General features: G+C 52.2%; 8 protein-coding genes across 8 annotated transcripts; 6 read left to right on the plus strand and 2 right to left on the minus strand.

Annotated features, from left to right (window-relative positions):
- Positions 1–1,319: 1,319 nt before the first annotated feature.
- Positions 1,320–3,005, plus strand: INS49_004245 (uncharacterized protein; the record flags this gene model as incomplete). The annotated part of the gene is made up of 5 exons (XM_043165035.1): positions 1,320–1,457; positions 1,510–1,777; positions 1,839–2,197; positions 2,284–2,681; positions 2,738–3,005. 5 exons carry the CDS (start codon positions 1,320–1,322, stop codon positions 3,003–3,005), a joined length of 1,431 nt encoding a protein of 476 aa, XP_043018685.1.
- Positions 3,006–3,607: 602 nt separating this feature from the next.
- INS49_004246 (uncharacterized protein) lies at positions 3,608–5,185 on the plus strand (the record flags this gene model as incomplete). The annotated part of the gene is made up of 1 exon (XM_043165036.1): positions 3,608–5,185. One exon carries the CDS (start codon positions 3,608–3,610, stop codon positions 5,183–5,185), a length of 1,578 nt encoding a protein of 525 aa, XP_043018686.1.
- Positions 5,186–7,372: 2,187 nt separating this feature from the next.
- INS49_004247 (uncharacterized protein) lies at positions 7,373–7,795 on the plus strand (the record flags this gene model as incomplete). The annotated part of the gene is made up of 1 exon (XM_043165037.1): positions 7,373–7,795. The coding sequence occupies one exon, from the start codon at positions 7,373–7,375 to the stop codon at positions 7,793–7,795; it is 423 nt and encodes a 140-aa protein (XP_043018687.1).
- A 1,905-nt stretch (positions 7,796–9,700) lies between these two features.
- Positions 9,701–10,493, plus strand: INS49_004248 (uncharacterized protein; the record flags this gene model as incomplete). Its single annotated transcript, XM_043165038.1, has 3 exons — positions 9,701–9,865; positions 9,933–10,024; positions 10,166–10,493. 3 exons carry the CDS (start codon positions 9,701–9,703, stop codon positions 10,491–10,493), a joined length of 585 nt encoding a protein of 194 aa, XP_043018688.1.
- A 3,814-nt stretch (positions 10,494–14,307) lies between these two features.
- Positions 14,308–15,072, minus strand: INS49_004249 (uncharacterized protein; the record flags this gene model as incomplete). Its single annotated transcript, XM_043165039.1, has 1 exon — positions 14,308–15,072. One exon carries the CDS (start codon positions 15,070–15,072, stop codon positions 14,308–14,310), a length of 765 nt encoding a protein of 254 aa, XP_043018689.1.
- A 479-nt stretch (positions 15,073–15,551) lies between these two features.
- INS49_004250 (uncharacterized protein) lies at positions 15,552–18,230 on the minus strand (the record flags this gene model as incomplete). The annotated part of the gene is made up of 10 exons (XM_043165040.1): positions 15,552–15,650; positions 15,720–16,038; positions 16,103–16,569; positions 16,629–16,817; positions 16,889–16,903; positions 16,977–17,242; positions 17,295–17,513; positions 17,576–17,591; positions 17,649–17,791; positions 18,131–18,230. 10 exons carry the CDS (start codon positions 18,228–18,230, stop codon positions 15,552–15,554), a joined length of 1,833 nt encoding a protein of 610 aa, XP_043018690.1.
- A 179-nt stretch (positions 18,231–18,409) lies between these two features.
- On the plus strand, positions 18,410–19,037 carry INS49_004251 (uncharacterized protein; the record flags this gene model as incomplete). The annotated part of the gene is made up of 2 exons (XM_043165041.1): positions 18,410–18,815; positions 18,910–19,037. 2 exons carry the CDS (start codon positions 18,410–18,412, stop codon positions 19,035–19,037), a joined length of 534 nt encoding a protein of 177 aa, XP_043018691.1.
- A 444-nt stretch (positions 19,038–19,481) lies between these two features.
- INS49_004252 (uncharacterized protein) lies at positions 19,482–19,973 on the plus strand (the record flags this gene model as incomplete). Its single annotated transcript, XM_043165042.1, has 2 exons — positions 19,482–19,575; positions 19,651–19,973. The coding sequence occupies 2 exons, from the start codon at positions 19,482–19,484 to the stop codon at positions 19,971–19,973; spliced, it is 417 nt and encodes a 138-aa protein (XP_043018692.1).
- Positions 19,974–20,767: the final 794 nt, after the last annotated feature.

Genomic DNA, 20,767 nt, shown 5'->3' on the forward strand with positions numbered 1-20,767 from the left:
ACTGCGCCTCGGAGTGATTGTGAGACTTGTTTACCAAGTGAAGAAGCTATAGAGGTAGTGCGACGATTGTACGAGGGGCGGGTATTAAAATAGTCGCAAGCCGTTTTTTATCAAGGAGAAAGCAGAACGACGGGAATTTCTCTCGCGGCAAGGAAACAGCCAGTCGTCTCCCAAGTTCACTATTCCCCTAACAAATCAATCCTACGCGGCGTTGACGGCATGTTTGGTCTTTATAAATGGCTGCGGATCTTGAACCCTTTTACAGTCCGATCCAATACCCCCGAGGGTGACCAACTAGTCCCCATCTTCCGCGGTCAACACCACATGGTTTCTCAGCTCCAATTGGGTGAGCCATGTGGAGCGTCGTGCTCTCCGAAGACCCCAACTCCCAGCTTATCTCAGTCACCCATTTTGATATCGCTCATGTGAGTATTACCCGTGGGTCCCAACATAGCGAAGCATGGCCTGTGCAACGGAGGAGGGCGCGGCGTAAAGACGGTACCTGGGTGGCGGAGCTTGAGTGGTGGAGTGATCTTCAGCGGCCTGGCTTGCCACAACAAGAATCGACGTCCGCGGTGAGGAGAACGAGATATACTCTCAGTGCTTGGATACCAATGGTTCAAGCACGATGACAGCCACGTGGGTTGGGGTCATCGAGAGATCCTTATTCGAGAAGCCCTGGCCGAAACAGAAATCCCTACGATTCATACGGACGCGTTATCAGAGCGAGACAGAAACAAGCTTTTGTGGTCCCGTATCTCTGGAGATGCCGGAAAGACAGGGGTCATGAAGTTCGTGAGAGGGCTACACAAATGTCCTTACTCGTGCAGTCATCCACCACCCGTTGGTTCGCTATGTTGCTTCCGCGGCGGCTGGATTCAACGCAGCAACATCAAGATGGCAATTGAGAACGTCGGAAATTCCTCAAATATCTGATGAGCCAATTCAACACAAATTGAGCCACCGTGATGCACAAGTCTGTTCTCTTGTTCATGTACAGTGCCCTATGCATGTGAGTTGGGTTTTCCTACTCCGGGTCGGTGTGGAGTCGTTTGACCCTCCCACGCTCTTGTCAGGTACAGCGTGTATGCACGCACCATATAGGCCTGGTCCTGGTCTCAACAAGGGTCTCTATCCATCCACTCGATTCGCACTGTCTGAGGATTTTTGTACATGAAGATCCTCTAGACATAGACCCTGAAGATCCGGGGACACAGGATCGTTTCACAGTTAATCATTATCGTTACCAGTACCAAACCAGATCACACACTCCCTCTCCGTATAGATTATTTCTCGGAAGCTACCATCATATTAGAAAGATGGCAGATACGGAGGGCCTTGCCCTGGTGTTGCAGGCGGAACTAAAGTCGCGGCTCTCCTCTACTGCCGAGGTGTTCCTGCATGCATCAGACGAGTTCGCAAATTCAAACTTGAGATTTACGGAATATGAACGACCTGTAAGTGAATGACTTTCCAACTTCGAAGCGCCATATACTAATAGTGGCCAAGACCTATCTTGTTGCAGTTCGGCCGGGCACATGTGATGATGTTGCCGCGACTGTGAAGTACGCGCGGGAGCGGGGGATACCCTTCTCGCCACGAGCTGGACACCATTGCGTGACAACCACAATGAGACACCTGGAAAATGGCATTTTGATTGATATGAGGTCGCTAAATGGCCTGACTTTCGATCAGGAGCAGCGGCATGTCACTGTTGGTGGCGGAGTCATCACAGATGACTTCGTGCGCTTTCTCGAGAGTAAGAAGATGGAAGTCAGTAAGTCAAATAATGGTACCATGCCCATCTCGGTAAATTAAATAATTGATTTGAAACAAAGACGTCGGTTCTTGCCCAACAACTGGTGTTATAGGTGTTGCTTTCGGTGCCGGTCTGGGGAGGTTACAGGGAAAATACGGATTTCTCCACGACAACATGATCTCATGCAAACTAGTCCTTGCGGATGGGACTATCGTCATAGCTTCTGAGCACAGCCATTCGGACCTCTTCTGGGCTATTCGTGGTGCAGGGCACAACTTTGGCATTGCCGTCGAAGCAACATTCCAAGTCTTTCCCCAAGGGCATGGCGGTCAGCACTGCACATGGGACCTGCAGTACACGTTGGATCAGTGCGATGAAGTATTCACCGTTCTGAATGATGTCCATGAGACTATGCCGCCTGAGCTCGCGATTTTCATTGTTTGGAATAGGCAGAGTAAATCAGGAAAAAAGGCGTGTTCCTCCATTTAATTGAGCTCACGGATTCCAGCTGACAGCCGCCACAGAATCTCATACTCGTCAACCTCGTATGGTCCGGTGCTGAAGCAGCCGCCGACGCTTGGGTTAAGAAGTTTGAGGTGCTTAATCCTGTGGAGCATAGCGGAAAGACAATCACAACCTGGGCAGAGCTTCCATGGACGACATATGGCGGCATGAACAAGCTCCTCAGCAAGCCCGAGGTGTGGTCGAAAGCCCCGCACAAGATGATGGGTGCGGTAAGTATCGAGAACTTCGACTTGCCTACCACGAGGGCATTTTTCGAGAGCCTAAAGGCGATGAACGAGAAGTGGGCTGGTAAGGGCCTGTTTGGTGCCATGTTTGAGTGCCTCCCTCACCACAAGACCCGTGAATTCCCGGATGATTCAACAGCTTTCCCATGGCGCTGGGGCAGCAACCATTTCCTGTGAGTAGACGACAGGTCTGAACCCTTCACACATACCACTAACTTGATCAATTTAGGATGATGACAGCAACACCGTTCAATATGAACGACCGCACTGCCTTTGAGGGACATCTTGATGAGTGGAAGAGGGAATTCATTCGTGTCTCTGGGTATGGAAGACTGCAACAGTATGTCAACTACGGAAACACGACGTCGACCATGCCGGATCCTCCGGAAGCGTTGTATGGATATGAGCCGTGGCGATTGGAAAGGTTGAGGGATCTGAAGAAGCTTTATGACCCGGATAACGTGTTTCGCTGGTATCAGCCCTTGATCCAAGCATAGATTAAATGATAGCTCCTTGAATCCCCCCCCCCCTTCCCCCCCCTTCCCCCCCCCCTTTTTTTTTTTTTGCCTTCCTAAACTTCTATTTCTCTAATCATCACTTTCTGATTTGTATGATTACAACAACCACGACGCTGATGACCCCTGGCGGTTACAGAACGAAGCGCAAGTCATGTGTCTAACGGCTCGAAGCGTTCACTGATTGTAAACTGCCGAGCGCTGGAAATGCCGCCAAGAGAAAGTACGCGCAGCTCTCCAGGAACCCGCCCATTGCTATCGTCGATCTAGCAGTACAATGGGCTACTGAATCGCGTCAAGAATTTCGAAGTGCTCGGATGATCCGGCGAGCCGGACCCAGACGGGACCTCTAAGAATCCACATCTCTGCTCAGGGTAAAAGTGCATAGATAACAGAATGATCTTGCATGAGCCAATCCCGTCCGTCCGGCCAAGCACGTTGTCAACAATTGCGTTGTCCAATGAAAAGCTGACAACGGAGGAGTGCGAACCTTCTAAGTCATCTTAGAATGGCATTACCTATGCAAGCAAGCTCCCAATGTTATGATAGCCTCACCGCAAGACTCCCACCAAACCGCGCCCGCCATGACTATGCCAGTACTGCTTCTGACATTGGGGCTTGCCCTCGTCGTCATACATCTTTTCAATACACTCATCATCATCCCCATCCAGCATGCCCGCAAAGCTCGCGCCCTAGGCTGCGGCAACGTGCCCCTCGAGCCGACAAGATGGCCCCTAGGCCTCGACATGGTCCGGGCCGGCCTCGCAGCAGACCGCGACCAGCGGACACCAGACTTCGTGACCGACCGTTTCCACGCCATGGGCCGCTACACGTTCCGCATCCGCATCCTGGGGACCTCAAACCTCATCACCGCCGACCCGCGGAACGTCCAGGCCGTGCTGGCGAGCCAGTTCGGCGACTTCGCCATGGGCCGCGCGAGGAAGACGAACCTGAAGATGATCCTGGGCCGCAGCATCTTTGCCGTGGACGGGGCGACGTGGCAGTCGGCGCGCGAGACGGTGAGGCCTGTCTTCGCGCGGGAAAACATTTCCAACCTGGAGATGCTGGAAGGCCATGTGCAGACTCTCTTGGCGTGTATTGAACAGCCGGGCATTGATGCTCAGGGCTGGACGAGGCCTGTTTGTCTGGCAGGGCTTTTTCCGTGTCTGACTATTGACAGTGCCACGGAACTCTTTCTCGGGCACAGCACGCACTCGCTGCAGTCGCGACTGAGTGGTGAACCGCCCATACACGAGTTCCATCGGGCTTTCGAACGGTTACAAGCCGTTCTGAGCATCCGTATGCGGCTGCGAAGTCTTTATTGGTTGTATGGAAACAAGGATTTGAGAGAATGCATGGGTATTCTCAATGCATTCATTGATGATTCTATCCGCGAGGCAGACTTGAATATGGACTCAAAAAGGTCGAAATACGACTTTTTGAACACACTCCGAGAGCGGTGCACGGATGTTGCAGAGGTGCGCGAGCAGGTCCTCGGCATGTTAGCAGCCGGGAGAGACACCACAGCGAGCTTGATGAGTTGGGTGTTCTACTGTCTCGTCCGCAATCCGCGTGTCTTCTACAAGCTCAGGAGCATCGTCATCGAGTATCTCGGCCCGTACGACGCCGATCCAGATGTTGCGACGCGTGATATCACGTTTCAGAAGCTGAAGGGATGTCGGTACCTGCAGCACGTCCTGAACGAGACACTACGGCTGCACAGTATCGTCGCCTTCAACAGCCGCATGGCGGTGAGCGACACAACCCTGCCTACCGGGGGAGGTTCAGATGGGACTCTTCCCGTCTTTGTCCCTGCGGGTACCGAGGTGAATTTCTCGACACATGTGATGCACCGGAGAAAGGATCTCTGGGGTCATGATGCCGATGAGTTTGTGCCGGAGCGGTGGGAGACGGCCAAGCCCGGGTGGGCGTACGCGCCGTTCAATGGGGGCCCTCGCATCTGCATTGGCCAGCAGTTTGCGTTGACGGAGGCGGGATACACGATCGTGAGGCTTCTGCAGCGGTATGATGCCATCGAAGGTTTGGATATTGATCCTGCGAGGGATCACCATCACTTCACTGTTGTGTGTGCTCCTGGAACACCAAATAGGGGAGCCGAGGCTGTGAGATGCCGCTTGAGGGTTGCGAGGCTGGAGAGCTGATGAAGGCTTACTCCGTGACGAGAAACTGGTAGTCTCCAGGCTGGGAATATGTCGAGTCCTGCCACGGCTCGAGCCTGCGCTCTACCAAACCTGGGTGTATACTGTCACGGCTGAAATGCAAAACCCCCGGATGGAAGAATTCAAGCCTACTCCAATCGCCGTCCATAATGAATGCTTTGAGACTCCCTCCCCTGGTCAACCTACCAGCCCGGCGAATATTCTTCCGAGTATAGCTATTCAGCATTTGTGTCCTGGGACCAGGCACATAATTGCAGACCTCAGTCCAGCAGCTTGTCCGGCGAGACTGCTGCAGGAATGGCAGTTCCATGCTGCTCAAATATATCGCGCTTTCTTCCACTTCTCTCGGCTTGAATTATCCCAAATTGAACTTCCTGGTACGTTGGTCTGACCACCGAGGGGAGACGCCAGGATCTTGGCGGAAATATCGGCATCCCCAGCAGACGACGACGACAACAGAGACAACAGCTACCCTTCCTGTTGACTCTCGCGATCTGACACATTTCGTAGCATGTGCCATCACCCACCATATTTTTGGCTCCTTATTTTATCGCCGTACTGGCTCATGGCCAAAAGCATGTAGGGTTCGGTAGATGATCAATATCCCAGCCTGAGCTTGCCCGCCGAGCTGTCACCTTCGACCGTATTCCTCTATCACCAGACTCGCGCGAGCCGACTTGTCCGTGAGCACAACCCTCAGGCAAAGTCATTCAACAAAGCTTTCTGCCGGCTAAATCCCTCTGTGCATGCGTCGCATTCAACGTGCCCAGCCTGCCAGCACGGCTTTGGGGGCATCATCCGGCTGTTCAACATCTTGCTTTGGTCTAGGACCATCGGCACCGAACAAATTTTTGGTACGTCGGGAGTGAGGTGGTCCATGGCGGCCGTCCCATCCGACAAAACCTACCCAAGCCGTATCCTTCCGGCGAATGCTCAATGAATCGGCCGATTCGGCCCAGCGGATCCCTGTGGAGGCGCGGGGGATGGTCGATAAGCGGAAGGTGGTGGGCCGGGGTTACGGTCGAGATGGGCGCGGTGGTTCAATGTTTGGATGCACAATTTATATCATTCGACCAGCGGCGAATTGTCACATTCCACATGCGGGACTCGTCGTGGAGACGCCTTGATTTATCAGCGGACAGGTATTATCTGTCAGCCAGTTCTTTATGTTGTTGCACGAGCCTTTGACGTGGAAATAAGGTCAGAAAGCAGGGCTGTCAGTGGGGCTTCCAAGATTTGGCAGCCAGCAGCGAGCGGCGTCCACCGCAGGCCAGGGAACAACATGCAATGCGCGTATTCGTGATTCTCGGTCGACAGATGAGATAGCGGGCCTTCTCGGTGACATTCCTAGAGAACACAATTATTATGGGTTATGGCTGGTCAAGCATTGGCAATTTTTCACCGGGTTTATTTTGCCAGCAAAACACAGACTGAAGTTGCAATTGTGGATGAGGGCTTGGGGTGAAGTACAATGAACCCCTTTGCAATTCGAAGAGATATTTCAGTGCAAGGAGTCTCCTTCACACCGAACACGCGACACTGTGACCTGCTGGCGAGAGTTGTTGTATGCGTTGAAGGACTGGCGCAGACCCTCCAATATCCGCGTATTCGGATTAAACTCTGGACTAGGCGTCGAATCAGGGGAACACTTAACATCAGACTGTCTATAGGGACGGGTGATGAGGGGAAACTGGGCTGAGCAACGCTTGGCAACCTCCTATTTCTGAACACGTAGGGCCGTTTGCTCGGCTGATGCTATGTTGTATCCACAAATACACAGCCACCAATCGGACCACAATACGTTTAACATTCACAGCTGCCTTCTTTGCATGCAACCCCCGGCAAATCATATACCCAGGCGAGTCAAACGTCATTTTGCACTCTATCAGTACCTATGCAAGGAACGGCACGAAGTAACGATGGCAGATCCCACCTCTATCAAGGATACGGCCCCGGTTTCTAGATCTGGACTGTTGCATGATCGACCGCCGACCGATGATGAATACCCGGGTATAAAGCGCATCGCCATGAACCTCGACCCCTTCACCTGACCGAGCTCTCTTGCTCACTATTCTCTTTAAGAGGCAATCACATCCTGTCTAATTCACTGACACCAGCTCGTACTTTCGTGTATCAATTCACAGAAAAGACATCAAAAAATCACCCACCATGCGTTTCTTCGCCGTCGCCACCCTCTTCTCCCTCGCGGCCGCACTCCCATCCCTCGCTCCCGCACAGCAGGACACATCCGTGGCCCGCCGCGGCGACGACCTCAGCCTCAACCTCGCCGCCCGCGATGACCTCTCCCAGAGACAGGCCGGCCTGATCCCGTTCGACCAGACCCTGCCCTGGCCCGAGACCAGCGTCACGGGCGGCGGCCAGGACGCCCAGTTCCAGGCCACGAACCTCGGCAACGGCAAATACGAATTCACCCTCTGGGCCTCTGCGCCCGAGAACGTGGGCAACCTGAAGTTCCGCATCTCGTACGGCGGCAAGACCCTCGCGGAGAAGGTCTTGCCCCATGCCGGCAAGGATACTGTCACCGTGACGAAGACGGGCGACAACTTCAACATGTGGATCGAGTTGGCTTGAAGAAAGTAGCTCTTGGGGTGTATGGGATGTTAACGGGCAGTTTTTTGTAAATAGTTGAGTGGAGCTTTTATGTCTCATGACAATTAAAATGGAAATTTGGTCCAGCCCGTCACTTGAGGCTTTCCGCCAGCAGTTTTTGGTACTATCCGCGGTTGAGCACCCTCGGACCTATCAAGAAGGAGTTAACTGTGCCTGAGTTGTTCGTGTACGCATTCGATGCTTCGACGGCCATTGTTACGCAATCTATGCCACAGTGCCACGCTCCCATTTTCTCACCTGCAATTTTGATGTGCACTACTTTGGACTGAAGATAGATCCAATGCTAACTCTCTTCATGCACATTAGAGGACTGTCACGGCACAAGAAAGCCTATTGTATTAAACACCCAAAAGAGGGACGTTGTAATGCCGAGAGCATTACCGTGGCTTGCACCTATATACGTACTGTAACAAGGACCGAGTCGTCTGTCAGGTAATTTTCTCCCATGCCATCTCGCCGAACTCCTTCCCATAAGCCTCTAGGCATAGTAGACCTTCGTGTTGTCCGCTAACTGTGAACCGCTTAAAGGGTGTAGCGTACCTAACATTTCCCGCCCTTAGTAGCCAAGACCGCTCACTGGTAGTGCGCATTGGTGATGTCTAAGCGTGCCTCGGCGTCAGCTTCGTATTCATCTGGCGCTGGCCCTCGTCAAAATTCTAGTTCCGTTCACATTCTTTTGTGAAATGCCACGTTGCCTCCCTACGAATCACTGCGACAGAAAGGTTCGTCGTTCGTCACCACCATGGCACCATGTGTCCACGCATCAACCGCCGATTCCTGCACGATATAGACCTCCAGGTAAACTGACGATTGCCCTCCATATAGTCCTCTCCCATGGTATGAATTAGAATGTTCTTACTGATTCGGACGTCGTAGCCCTACTGACATAGCACCCACCGTACCAGGACTTATACTCTGGACGTATACAATCGGACTGGCTGTGTCGAGTTCTCAAATTAACATGATTTCAATTAAATGGTTGACATACACGTGCGGTCACGTTTCTTATTCGTACTATGTACACACAATGATGATGCGAGGCTTGCCATGTACAGTACTAAGAGCATGAGGGGAGGCCCGTTGTCCATAGCCCCACATAGCGAAAAGTTCAAGCACTTAGTATCGAACACAAATATCGCAAGCTATCGTATCGTTTTAAACAAACAATCTCAGATAATACGGTGTCTGAGCATTCTATTACTAGTCACGAAAAGTCTGTCACGTATAGCTGCTAAACACCTAGGTCCTGGCACTAATGTGCTCATGCGGGTGCATGCTCCATGTGAACTTGAATACATCTCGGGGCCGGCACCGGGCCGTGAAGATCTACGTATTAACTAGGCGGCATACGTGACCATGATCAAGCGGCATTTCGACGCTATCTGTGTGGCTGGAGTGTATATCAAATGGCCTGATGACTTCAGTTGGATATTCGGCGTAAATGTTAGAATATATATAAGTCCTCTAATCTGCACACTGGCAGCGCTTTTTGATTCCAAGAGTAAAGTCACAGCGGAAGGTTTCTCTTTGCGTGTAGTGAGCTGACAGATATCTGAATAGTGATGGCAGCTGGGGCCGCGCATCCAATATGTCGTGATATTACAGTTACATATACGACAGTGATTCGAGGCAGCGAGAATGTTTCTGGCTAGACCACCGCGGCGACTTGAAGCACAAGAAAGACTTGGAAGAAGAATACATTGGCGCAGCTGTGGAGTCGCTCGGCAGGAAGATAAAACCTCACGACAAGTTATGGTATCCTGAATCTTGTGGGCTCATCACGTCGTTCCAGAAACCGGAATCCATGCTGGGGACCGCCTGCCTGAGGGAATGCGGGAGATTGGAGTGGCTGACTGCAATGTGCCGATGGGAGTGAAATGGCACGCCCCTGCATTCGTACCTCGAAACTATGGACCCAACTTCAACAACCTTACCGTGGACGACTTTGTGACAAACCCGGGGAAGATAAACTGGATGATGAACCCTATGCATAGGAATGTGCTAGGTGGGAATCCCGCTCTTCCTATCCTGGTGAGTCCCGCAAGATCTAATATCCAGTTTTGACATTGCTAATTTACTCTTGTTCAACATATTGCAGCATCCTCAAGCGAATATCTCTGATAAAAACCCTGAGCTTGTGTGGGAGGATCAGTTTAAACAAAGCGTTCCCGATGACTGCCTGACCGACTGGTATTATGATGAGAAGGACAAACTTGTCGAACCGGGAAGCGGGCTTCGATGCAGATTCTTACACCGTTGGAAAGGCCACGAGGTGGAAGGATGTCGCGACAACTAGAAGCCTATCAATCCTCGAGCTACCGACACTCCTAGTCGCGACTCTCCCACCCTATCACTTCAAGAAAGGCACGCACGCACCCTGGTCAACGATCAGAACTCGCGCGGCGTCAGCGGCACCGAGGAGCTCTGCGAAAACCCTCACTCAGTTGGGCCCAGCTATGCAAACCACCATGAGCGCGTGTTCTGCCGCATGACCGACAAGACGCTCTGGCCCTTCTGCGATAGCGTGGTCTCAAATAACTGTTTCGACGCCGAGGCCAAGGTCCTGGTGGAGAAGACCAGGCCCGTGGGGAAGCGGACGTTTTACTGGGATGCCATCGAGGATTGGCATTCTGGAGATCGATTCAAGAGGGCTGCTTGATCGGAGTTGATGTTGCCTACAGACTCGGGTGTAGTAATGGAGGCGGCCACTAGATTGTTGGAACGTAGTGGTGTTCTAGATTATTGTGGGGGCCATTACGTTTGTCACTTCTGTATCTATCGATAGGCAATGGAACTTTGCAACTACTTTCATCCCCGTCTGATATAAGTGGAAGCCTAAGGTCACTGCCTGAGTCAATGCGTAATACGGCGCTGCTCGAAAGCCATAGTAATAACTTGTTGTTGCGCGAAGAGAGGAAAACTGGAAGTCTACAAGTCGCAGGCGAAGCTGCGGCGTTTATGTGGTGGGCCGCTGTAGTGGGTACCGTGACAATGCGCTCTCTTCGTCAGCCAAACGTACACTCTCCTATCTCATTGTACCGCGGATGACAAAATTACGGACAGTGTGTGCTAAATAGACAGGACAACCGACGAGACATTCTTGTAATCGAAACACTCGGGTGTGGTCGCGGTGTATCAAAATTGCGAGATACTTGACTCAAAATATACATCCGTTAATTGAAACCACAGAAGGATGCAGTGACAAATTCCAAAATTGTGCATGTATTCTCTACAAACGAGTGTCTACATGCTATCCAAGTGTACCCTCACCTTTATCGCCCACATCCTTGACGCTGACTACTTACAACAGCAGTTCCTACGATCGTACCCACACTTGTCACAAGTGTAGCCACTTCTACCATTGCCGCTCCTTACTTGATCCATGATGTTCGTTGTGACTTTGTTTTCTCTGTTTTGAAAATTGTGAAGGGTGTGAGGTTTCGTATTCAAGTACTTCATGTAAAAGTAATTGTTGATGGGGAATGAGACAAAAACCTCTTGGAAAAGGGAGGTTTGGTTTAAATACTTTAGTTGGCTATGCGTCACCGTGGCAATGAAGTCTTGCCGTCCTGTGTGAGATGCCGTATGCGACTGGATCAGCCACGTTGCCGAATCGAAGTCACTGGCGCCTGGGCACATAGTGACTAACACCTGGTGATGGGCTTCAGTCTGATCCGGGCACATTAGTGACTAGGTGGGACTCGTTTTTTCTTAGCTCGTTTGCCCCAAGTCGCATTCCATCCGAGGTAAATAATCAGACGCTTGTAGATTAAATCTCGGCACTAGGAGTCGCACTCGTTAGAACTGATGAAAGAAGGTCAGCAAATTGTATTTCATGTATAGATAGACACGAATGGAGACTACGGACTCAGGGCTCCCTGACATGCTGTCAGCATATGCGTCACCGGTACACTGACAGGTTCAGTTCTGGATGGATGCGAGATAATCAAAAAGAGCTAGACCATCCACAAGAATCTCAAGTTCATCGGCATTGTCGAGAATCAAGAGCCATTCAAATTCGCCTGCGCTATCCCGGCTTAGGGCTTCCTTAACCAGAGCCTTAACATCGGTCTCGTCATGCTCAATCACGGGAACTCAAATCACAGGAAGTCAAAGGCAGCGCCCGATCTTACGGAAGGCATTCTCAATGGTGGTATTATTGACTAAGGAGACCCATTGGGGTAAGCACACGAACTCGGTAGGCAGCTTCTAGGGCGATCCGAGTCTTGCCAACTCCACCGAGGCCCGTGATGGCCATCCGGTGGTAGCCGTTTTGGTCTGCACTTTATCCTATCTTTTCAAGAATTTCACCCAAAATTTCTTCCCGTCCGATGAAGGACTTGTTCCGGGCATGAGGAACCACGTGATGGGACTGCTGGGTCGAGAAGGTCTGACGAGTTAGACGATGCCGGAGTCAGTTCTCGGCAGCACATCCGAGCAGGGCTTTCCGAGCTGTCATGAAGTCAAAGTTGTGATGAGAAGCAAGGATGATTGGAGCAGGCGAATGGAATGAAGTTCGGGGTGGTCCGATGGTGTTTCCTAGGAGCCTCTGTTTCCGGATTTTACCTCGGGGGCGCCGGTGCATCTGGAGAGGGCGGCGGCCCAGGGGGGTAGTTCTTGGTCTCGTTGCAGCCTGGACTATCCCAACCTTCCTTCTGAGCATCAGCTCGTGTCTTGAGGGCTCAACTTCTCGACAAGTCGGATGAAGTCTGGGACTCACTGATTCACAGAACTCGTAGAACGTCAAATTAGCAGTCTTTTGTGAGAGCAGGTCTGCTTTGCCCGTCAAAGGGGTCCCGAAGAATGCTGCCCACAACCCAAGGACAGCACAAACAAGGGTCAATGCAGTGACTGTCCTTCCAACAGCAGTAGCTCGCTTTGACCAGAGTCGCCTTATCAATGCAGGTTGACTTGCTGACAGATTCGAAGGGGCGGGGTTCTCTTGGGTGGCAATAGACGCTGAAGGATTTGGTTGCGCTGTGGTCACTGGGGTGCTGTTATTTGAGGGCAAGAGTGTCGAAGTCATGGCGTGCGCCCAGCGGCATCAGCTTGCTCTGTGTAGGGAAGTGTGACAACAATCTCTTGCTAGATTCCAGCATGGGGCCTCCGAGTTTTATGTTTCAAAAGTCGGGCGCCACAGATATTCTATCCTGGTCTTTCCCATTCGGCGCTCTTAGCGGTCGTGGCGGAGCATGAGGTTGGGGTCGACATCAATCTTTCTCAACTCTCTCCGCCAATTGTTTATTGCTTGGCATGCAGGTATAGGCTGCCACAGCCGCCTGATTACGCGTATTGTGTAGCGAAGAGTGACTCGAGCTTGCTTGCGAGGTGGTGCTCCATGAGGAGCCTTCTCTACATTGATTATTGCAACACGTTGCTGCCATGGGAATTGCTCAATTCTTTTTGATAAGATCCCCAGGATTGCAGCCCTGGAAACTTTACCTATTATGGGGACCATAATTATTGTACTTAGAGAACGCTCCACTGAGTGTGTATTCTCGCAACTTGGATCGTTCTTCACGATGCTTATCCTGGGTCCACTTCGCCAGAACTCCCCGGCTGGCAGTTGAATGTTAAGCACCGCAGGCTTTCCAAAAAACCAAGAAGCCAGGTCAAGTTAGTCTTCTCCCTGAAGCATAGCAGAGGACCATAGAAGACTAACTTTGGCGAAGCGGACCCAGCTTCTTGTAAGTCTTTAATACCGTTCACATACAACATCCGGCTCATCTCAGTCCATGCACGAATTTTGTCCACTTCGTCACATCTGCAGCCAAATGCGCCAGTTTCTTCAGCAATCCATCTGCTGTATTGAAATTTGACACAAAGCCATCAACCCCTGGATCTTTTGAGGCACGTCACACAGTCGAAGCTGGCTGACTCCCGATACAGCTGACCGTGGTGGCTTAATAGGCACGGCAATGTACAATGATCATCATCAGGAAGAGGCAATGGAGTGGACAACTGGGTATTTCGGATAATTATTTTCAGAGGTAACACATACGACAATCCTTCTTACCTTAGTAACAAAATCAAGCATACAATTCAGTTCAGGTGTAGTAAGGCGATGTAAAGTCAATCACTACACAAACGTTGCCAGACTAACAGGAAATCAGCTATCATAACATGCTCATGTGCGCCAGCACGCATCTCTGGACACCCTGGCATTGCCAAAAACAGAGTCGAGTGAATTGGCGTAGGGTGTACTGTAAAGCTCAAAGTTACGGATGACCAGCCTGTGCACCTCCGGACTTCCACCCAGACACGCCTCCCCTGCTGCCCAAAAAGTTCATGACCTCGAAACGAGTCTGTCACAAGGCCTCCGACGGATCCTTGCTCTCCAGCCGTTCCCATAAGAGGTGTTGCCGATTCCTCATGCTGGCCCCAATCATCTGGTATCAGAGAAGATTCCCGATCCAAACAGTAGGAATGACAACAGCCAGTTGGCACTCAATCCGTCCACCACTTGCTGCCTCCTAGCAATCATCCTCTAGCCACCACCACGTCAAGTGCTCACGAACCTTGACTTTCTTGATGGCTTCAAGGTCTTCGTCGCTGAGCTCCCGGCTTCCGGGCTCACTGCCGTCCGTGGCGTACCACTCGCTGTCGTAGTCATCATCGATGCTGCCAGACAGCACGGATGACGGATCAGCCTGCTCGTGTGGGATGGAGGCAGACTCGTCGCCTGTCTGAGTGTTGGGGTCATTGCCTGGGTCTGCGGCACCGACTTGGCTGGAGGATCCATCCTGGTCTGCGAAGATTCGTTCCGGTTGCCAATCCGGCCGGGCGTAGCGGTACTGGGTCATGGCTAACTCTTCAGAGGCAGAGGAGGCTTCCGGCTGTGGCGAGACAGGAGGGTGGTGGGTTGGGTTGGACACCTCCAAGGACAAGGGAAGTTGAGGTTGGCCCTGTGGATTGCCGGCCTGTGTGTCGACCGGAGGCTCTTGGGCTTGATCGAGCAGGTTCGACTGCTGCTGGACTTGGTTGGATCGCTGTGGCTGCTCTGGAGATTCCGTCGTGCCCAGCATCGTCGAAGACATGGCCTGTCGCAAGTTGGCTTCCTCTCGAAGTCTGAAGACCTTCCAAAGTAGGAGCACGATAACCTCCATGAACCTCATACGAAATTCGATCTCTTTGCCACAATCAGCACAGAAAAAGGGCGGACGACCACAATCGGGACAGACGACATAATAGATAGGGGTCTGAGGCCTGTTGTTCTCTTCCTCACTGTCCGAAGCCATCGTGACTGTTGTGGCAAGAGATGAGTGGATGGTTTAGTAAAAAGAAAAGGAAGAGAAATGAGAGGGGCAGATGTGGAAGGGGAGGGAAGATGGTCTTAAGTATTGCGAGGGAAGCAATACACAAGGCAAAGGGCAAGTTTCCCGTCACTTGTAAGACTTCATTGATCAGAGTCTGTAGTTCGGTCCAAACAACTGGGTGATCTAGGGGGTAGTGTCACTAGCACAGTGAAAGTTTAAAGACCTAAGGTGGCAGGATGTGAATGTACCATGTCATATGTACACACTTCTTTAGGTTCACCACTTTCTGTGTCAAGACTAGGGGTCAATGGGTATTCAAGCCCGTATGATCTGAGCTTCTTCTAATTTACCTGCCATAGATTTCCACATCTCGTATTGCTGGGATAGAGCCCGGGTCAACTTAGAAACGACGAGCTGAGCAGTGCCCTCACATCCACATCAGACAAAAAGTCAGTAGTCCCCTAAAAGTCATCGAAACACATCGAGGCATCAAAGACAGTGCCACTTCCCAGATCATCCATGCCGCCGCCGCTAGAGGTCACTTCGTAGGTACGGGCACCCTGCTGAAAGATAAGCTATGAGGCATTGAACGTCCTCGCTCAGCTGTGGGCGCCCGGAGCTGGACTCACCGTATCTCTGGTAGTGCCGACTTCCAATGAAGCATCCGGCTGTGTGACCCCGGGCGTTGTTGTCGGCTGCTCAGTGCATGAGCCGGCGGCTGACGGCGCAGGCGCAGGCAGTTCTTGCACGTACCGTCTCGCGATATGGGCGAATTCGCTGAGGTGGTTCCCTGGTAGAGATCCGGCGGAGACAAGTTCCAGCTGGCTGAAATGGCCCGAAGCGATGTCCAGGAGGGTGAGCCTCGACCGGGTATCGGTGTGGTGCGGGTTTTGGACGATGAAATCGAAGAGGATGAAGAGCGAGGACAACGGCATGATTCCAAGAATACTGTACAGTAAAACCAGAGTATGAGCAAACTTTCCGAGAAAAATTCAATATTGCTGCTACCTACAATATTGGTGTATTCGGCTCGACATCAATGAAGCGAGTGAGTTCGATGACTGTTTTGGCGGCTTGCATGAGCCTGGTATGGCATTCTTGCGGAAGGACCCCCTGATCACTGCCGAGTCGGAGGCTCAGGCGCTTTACTGCTATCACGAGATGGTAGTAGTAGTATTGTGTTGACAACGCAATGTGCTTTGTTCTTGGGTCCACCAGACGTGTGGAATTTAGTGGTTCCGGAGGTCGGAATTCGACAGGGACCAACATCCGCCACTTCTCTGGGGACGTCCGAACATTATGAAGGGCCATCAACTGCGAAGCGGCGGGGCATGTGGATGCGCTCACGGAGAAAAGAGTCTCGTAGGCAACAGATAGAATTCGAGCCAAGCGTATCGACGATAGAAACCAATTGTACTCGCCTGTGGAAGACGATGTGACCTGTGGAACCGGGCATCCAATATCATGATCACTTATAATCTGCCACGTCATATCAGTTCGTCACTCAAGGGCGCTGAGAAGAAGGATTAAAATCGCACCAAAGCTCGCCTGGCTTGGAAACTGTCGTGCTTCTCCAAGTGGTATAGGACCCAGAATGTCCGGCGGCATTCTTCTTGGTTCTCGTCAATGGTAGATGTGTGGTATCGCAGCCGAAGTGCCATTTGTATGGCCTCAGCAAGGATGGTACGGTCAACCAAAAGACAGCACGGGTTCAAAGCGAAAATCGACTGTTTTGATATATTGCATTTGCTTAGTATCAGGGGGGTCCTGATCTCCAAGTTGAGAGTTTCACACTTACCATCGCGGTCAATGCCTAGGGGCGCAACACGCGTCAGTCCGTGCGATGGTCAAAGACATGTCAGTGAAGAGTGCGGTCATGTGCAAACCTGGAGGGAGACCAAAGAGTCTCCAAGATGCTTGTTGTCGCTAACATGGCTCATCGCCACCAGGAACAAATCGCATGCCTTGCCTTTGCCCGGTTCCAAGGAGCCTCCTTCATGGTATTGGCAGCCGAGGGACAGAACTGCGTGGTAGAGGGCCAAGAATTGGGGGGACGTATTTGATGTCGAGGCTAGGCCGATATGCCGTACTTTCTGTTCGAATGATTTCCTGTCTAGGAACGGGAAAACGGGGTGGGTACCGTGGAAATTTTCTACCGCAGATCAGTCAGATTGCGATTGTTCAAGGTCTCATCTATAATATACCATTGATGTAAATAGCCGCCTCGTCTGGTGAGACTTGAACTGAACGTAGGCCAGATAGTAGCAGAGATTGGGAGATCTCCGTGTCGGTCTGTGTGAGCAAACCTGATCGTAAGGCGGTGTCGATGCCGACGATAAGGTCCCGCAGTCTGGAGTTCCCGATCTTCCGGGTGAGAAGCTCGACTTTACGCTCCGAGAAAAATGCCAGCCCGGAACTGGTAGCTGATTCTTGGTGTTAGCAGACCCTGTCAGGATGCACAGAAGGCAACGTGTGCATTGCTTACCACGCCGCCCATGTGCCTGGAGCCAGTCACTCGGTCAGTGTGAATCAGTGCAACAAGGAAATCATTGACAGACCTTGAGGATCGAGAACTCGTCATAGAGTACCGCTTCACTAGACGGGTCTTCTAAAAGACGATCCACTAATAGTCCATGGGCCAGTTGTTCGTGATTTTCAGCGCTCGCAGGACCGAGTCCAGATGAGGTTGGAGCCGCCAATGCTGTATGCAAGAAATCTGTCAACACGGGTCTATGTCTACAGGATCACACGCGCCCGCGGGAGACGAAAATAGACGCAGAGCTCACCAGTATCCGTGGGACGAAATCTCCGTTGAGTTATGCTGAAGCTGCAAGGCTCCTGTCGTTTCTGTTATTGGAGGTGAGGCATTTACTCGCTAATGCGTTATATGGCAAATACTGACTTGGCAGTGGGTGCAAACACGCGGATCCGGGGACCCGGTAGGGCTAGATGGCACTTTTCCTATGTGGTCAGCGAATGAAGCAATGTGCTCGGCCTATTCTTTGCCTCAAAATACCCAGGGAGACGATACCTTACATACAGATGCAGCGGACTTTCCGATGGCGGCACTGGTCGCACGACTTGTTGAGCTTCGTGAAGCGCACGGCCTGACGCCTCGGCGCGCCGAGGTCCGGATCCATCCACGCCGCCTGATGCTCGCAGTGGATGAAATGCGAGACAGTCTTCGGGCGGTCAAGGATACTGGGAGAGCAAGTGATCCCCGATTGCAGAAGTTCACTGTCCACGGAGCCCCCAATCGCCCATTCCGGCCGTATACTACATATCCTATCCTCCTACAATCTAGAATCTCGATAGAGCGATGCTTCTTGTTTCCTTGTTGCTCGAATATGCCACCAAGTTCCTCAGAGGCCCACTGGGAGCCAAACCCCGACATATCAACATCGAGGATGGAGAGGAGCCCGGAGTGGCGTACGAGCTCGTGGATGATGCCAGACGCGACCCGAGGCTGACGGTCACCGATCCCTCTGGTGTCAACACTATACCATCGACCTGCGAGACTATGCCTGGCGCGCGAGCGGGCACCAGATCTGCAACACCCCAAAGCGAAGGAGGAAAGGAAGGCGGCGGAGAAACTTCTGCTGAAAGCAGGAAACGACGCAACCACAAATACAAAGTCCTTTTCGGTCTTGCCTTCCCCTTTGCGCTCCAATCACCGGACACCACCATCATCGCTTCCGCACTTCCATTCATCGCAGCTGATTTCGGTACGTTATCCACCCGGCGCTCAACACGTACAACCCCCGCAAGGATTGGGTAGATATTGAACACATTAGCTAACTAGTTCATTTTCCGGCACAGGCCAAGTCCAGCAGCTGAACTGGATAGTCTCCGTCTTCAACCTAACAGCCGCCTCCTTCCTCCCGTTCTGGGCCTGTTGTTGGAGGACACCTTACGCAGGTCAACTGGCGGTGGTGCTTTGCTATTAACCTGCCAACCGCTGTTGTGGGGATGCTGCTGATTGTTATTATCCTTGGAAAAGACCTCGTCGGCCCACAGCCGATCCCGGGAGTCTCAGAGCTGGCATTGTCGACGAGGTCCCGACGGTTTTTGGTCAGGTTCTCGACGGTCAACTTTGGGGGTCAGGTCCTGTTCCTGAGCGGTCTGACTTTGATGTTACTGGCCTTAACCTGGGCTGGAGGCACGTCTACAGGTACCCTTGGGACTCGGCCCAGGTGCTGGCGCCACTCATTATTGGCGCTGTGCTGACCGCGATGTGGTTTGTGTACGGATATCTCATGTCTCCGCCACACTTGATGTCTCGCATCGTTCCGCTCCAGACAGCTATGATACCCTGGGAATTACTTTAGCAAAAGAACGTTACGTTGATTTTCTTTATCAACTTCGCGTCGGGAATGGCAATGTTTCCCGTCATGTACTTTATGGGTCTTTATTTTGCTCTCGTCCTGAAGGCCACACCAAGTGAGGCTGGTAAATACTTGCTGTACTACCTCCCTGGACTGGCTGGTAAGTTGCCCCAAACTGTTCCGCTATCTCAAAAACTGTTGGTGATATCCCAGGGGCTGACAAGACATCATACAGTTGGTGCCTACATCGCGCAGCATGCAACGAACACATGGCCAAGGGAGACATTCCCACCACTCTTCCTAGGCTCCACTACCTCGGCCGTCGGCATCACCGTGCTGGCATGGGCCACCCACGAGGGGACCACGAACACCATCCTGGGCATGATGGCGTTGACGGGCCACGGCGTCGGGATGCGGATGAGCCCGAGCGCCTTGCACGGGCTCGCTATGATCGAGGAAAGCTGCCTGACATCAGGTCCAAGTCTCGATGGTGACTTTAGCAACCAAGTTCGAGCAGACCACATGCAGTCTCGTGATAAAATGGCTCGCGGTTCTTGATAACGAGAGACGCGCTGATTTGTGTGCAATTGGCTGTTCCTTTATTCAAGCTCGAGCAAACCGTGTGTCCCCGGGGCTAGTATGTCCGAGTAGCCTTGGAAATAATTGTTGAGAAAGTGATGCCCAGTAATGCAGAAAGACGGTAGGAGCAACAGGCACAGGAGGGACGGTCGTGACTGCCAGCTGGTGGGGACCTTTGTCAGGCGTCAGGCCCCGGGCCGCCAGCTGGTCTCGGTACGTACCGACCAAGGGGCAGCCCCACATTGCAAGCGCTGGGCTGGAACCTGAACCCTGTGCGGACCCACCCTACCCTGGTGCACCTCCACCTCCACCTTTTCCTAGCTTTCGCTCCTCGTCAATCAAGTTGCAATCTGCTGTGGTAATCGCTGTGCGAGTTCCACCGGGATCTGACAACACAAGCTCATGGCCACACGATATGATCGACCTGTCACGATCCTCTTGGCCTGATGTGCTGCTGGGGCCGACACGTAGCATCATCCCCAAGACAAGGCCTCGAGACGGCCGGCTCGCCTGAGTCTCTGGGGCCCATACCGCTTTGGGACGCCCCAGGGCAGTGAGGAGCCCCCCTTGGTGTGACAGATGCTGTTTGAGCCTCATCCAAACCTCGTCTCAGAAGGCACCCCTTCCTGGACTTGCGTTTCTGCCCTGCTAATGATTTGCCGCTGTGCCCCATTTTGTGCCTGCGTCTCGCTCTCGTTTGTTTTCGAAATGGCGCCAATAAACAGCGACTTCCCTCTTTCATCCCTTTCCTTTCCTCACGACAATTGACTGAC

The sequence above is a fragment of the Diaporthe citri genome, assembly GCF_014595645.1.
Source record: "Diaporthe citri strain NFHF-8-4 chromosome Unknown scaffold_11, whole genome shotgun sequence".
NCBI lineage: Eukaryota > Fungi > Ascomycota > Sordariomycetes > Diaporthales > Diaporthaceae > Diaporthe > Diaporthe citri.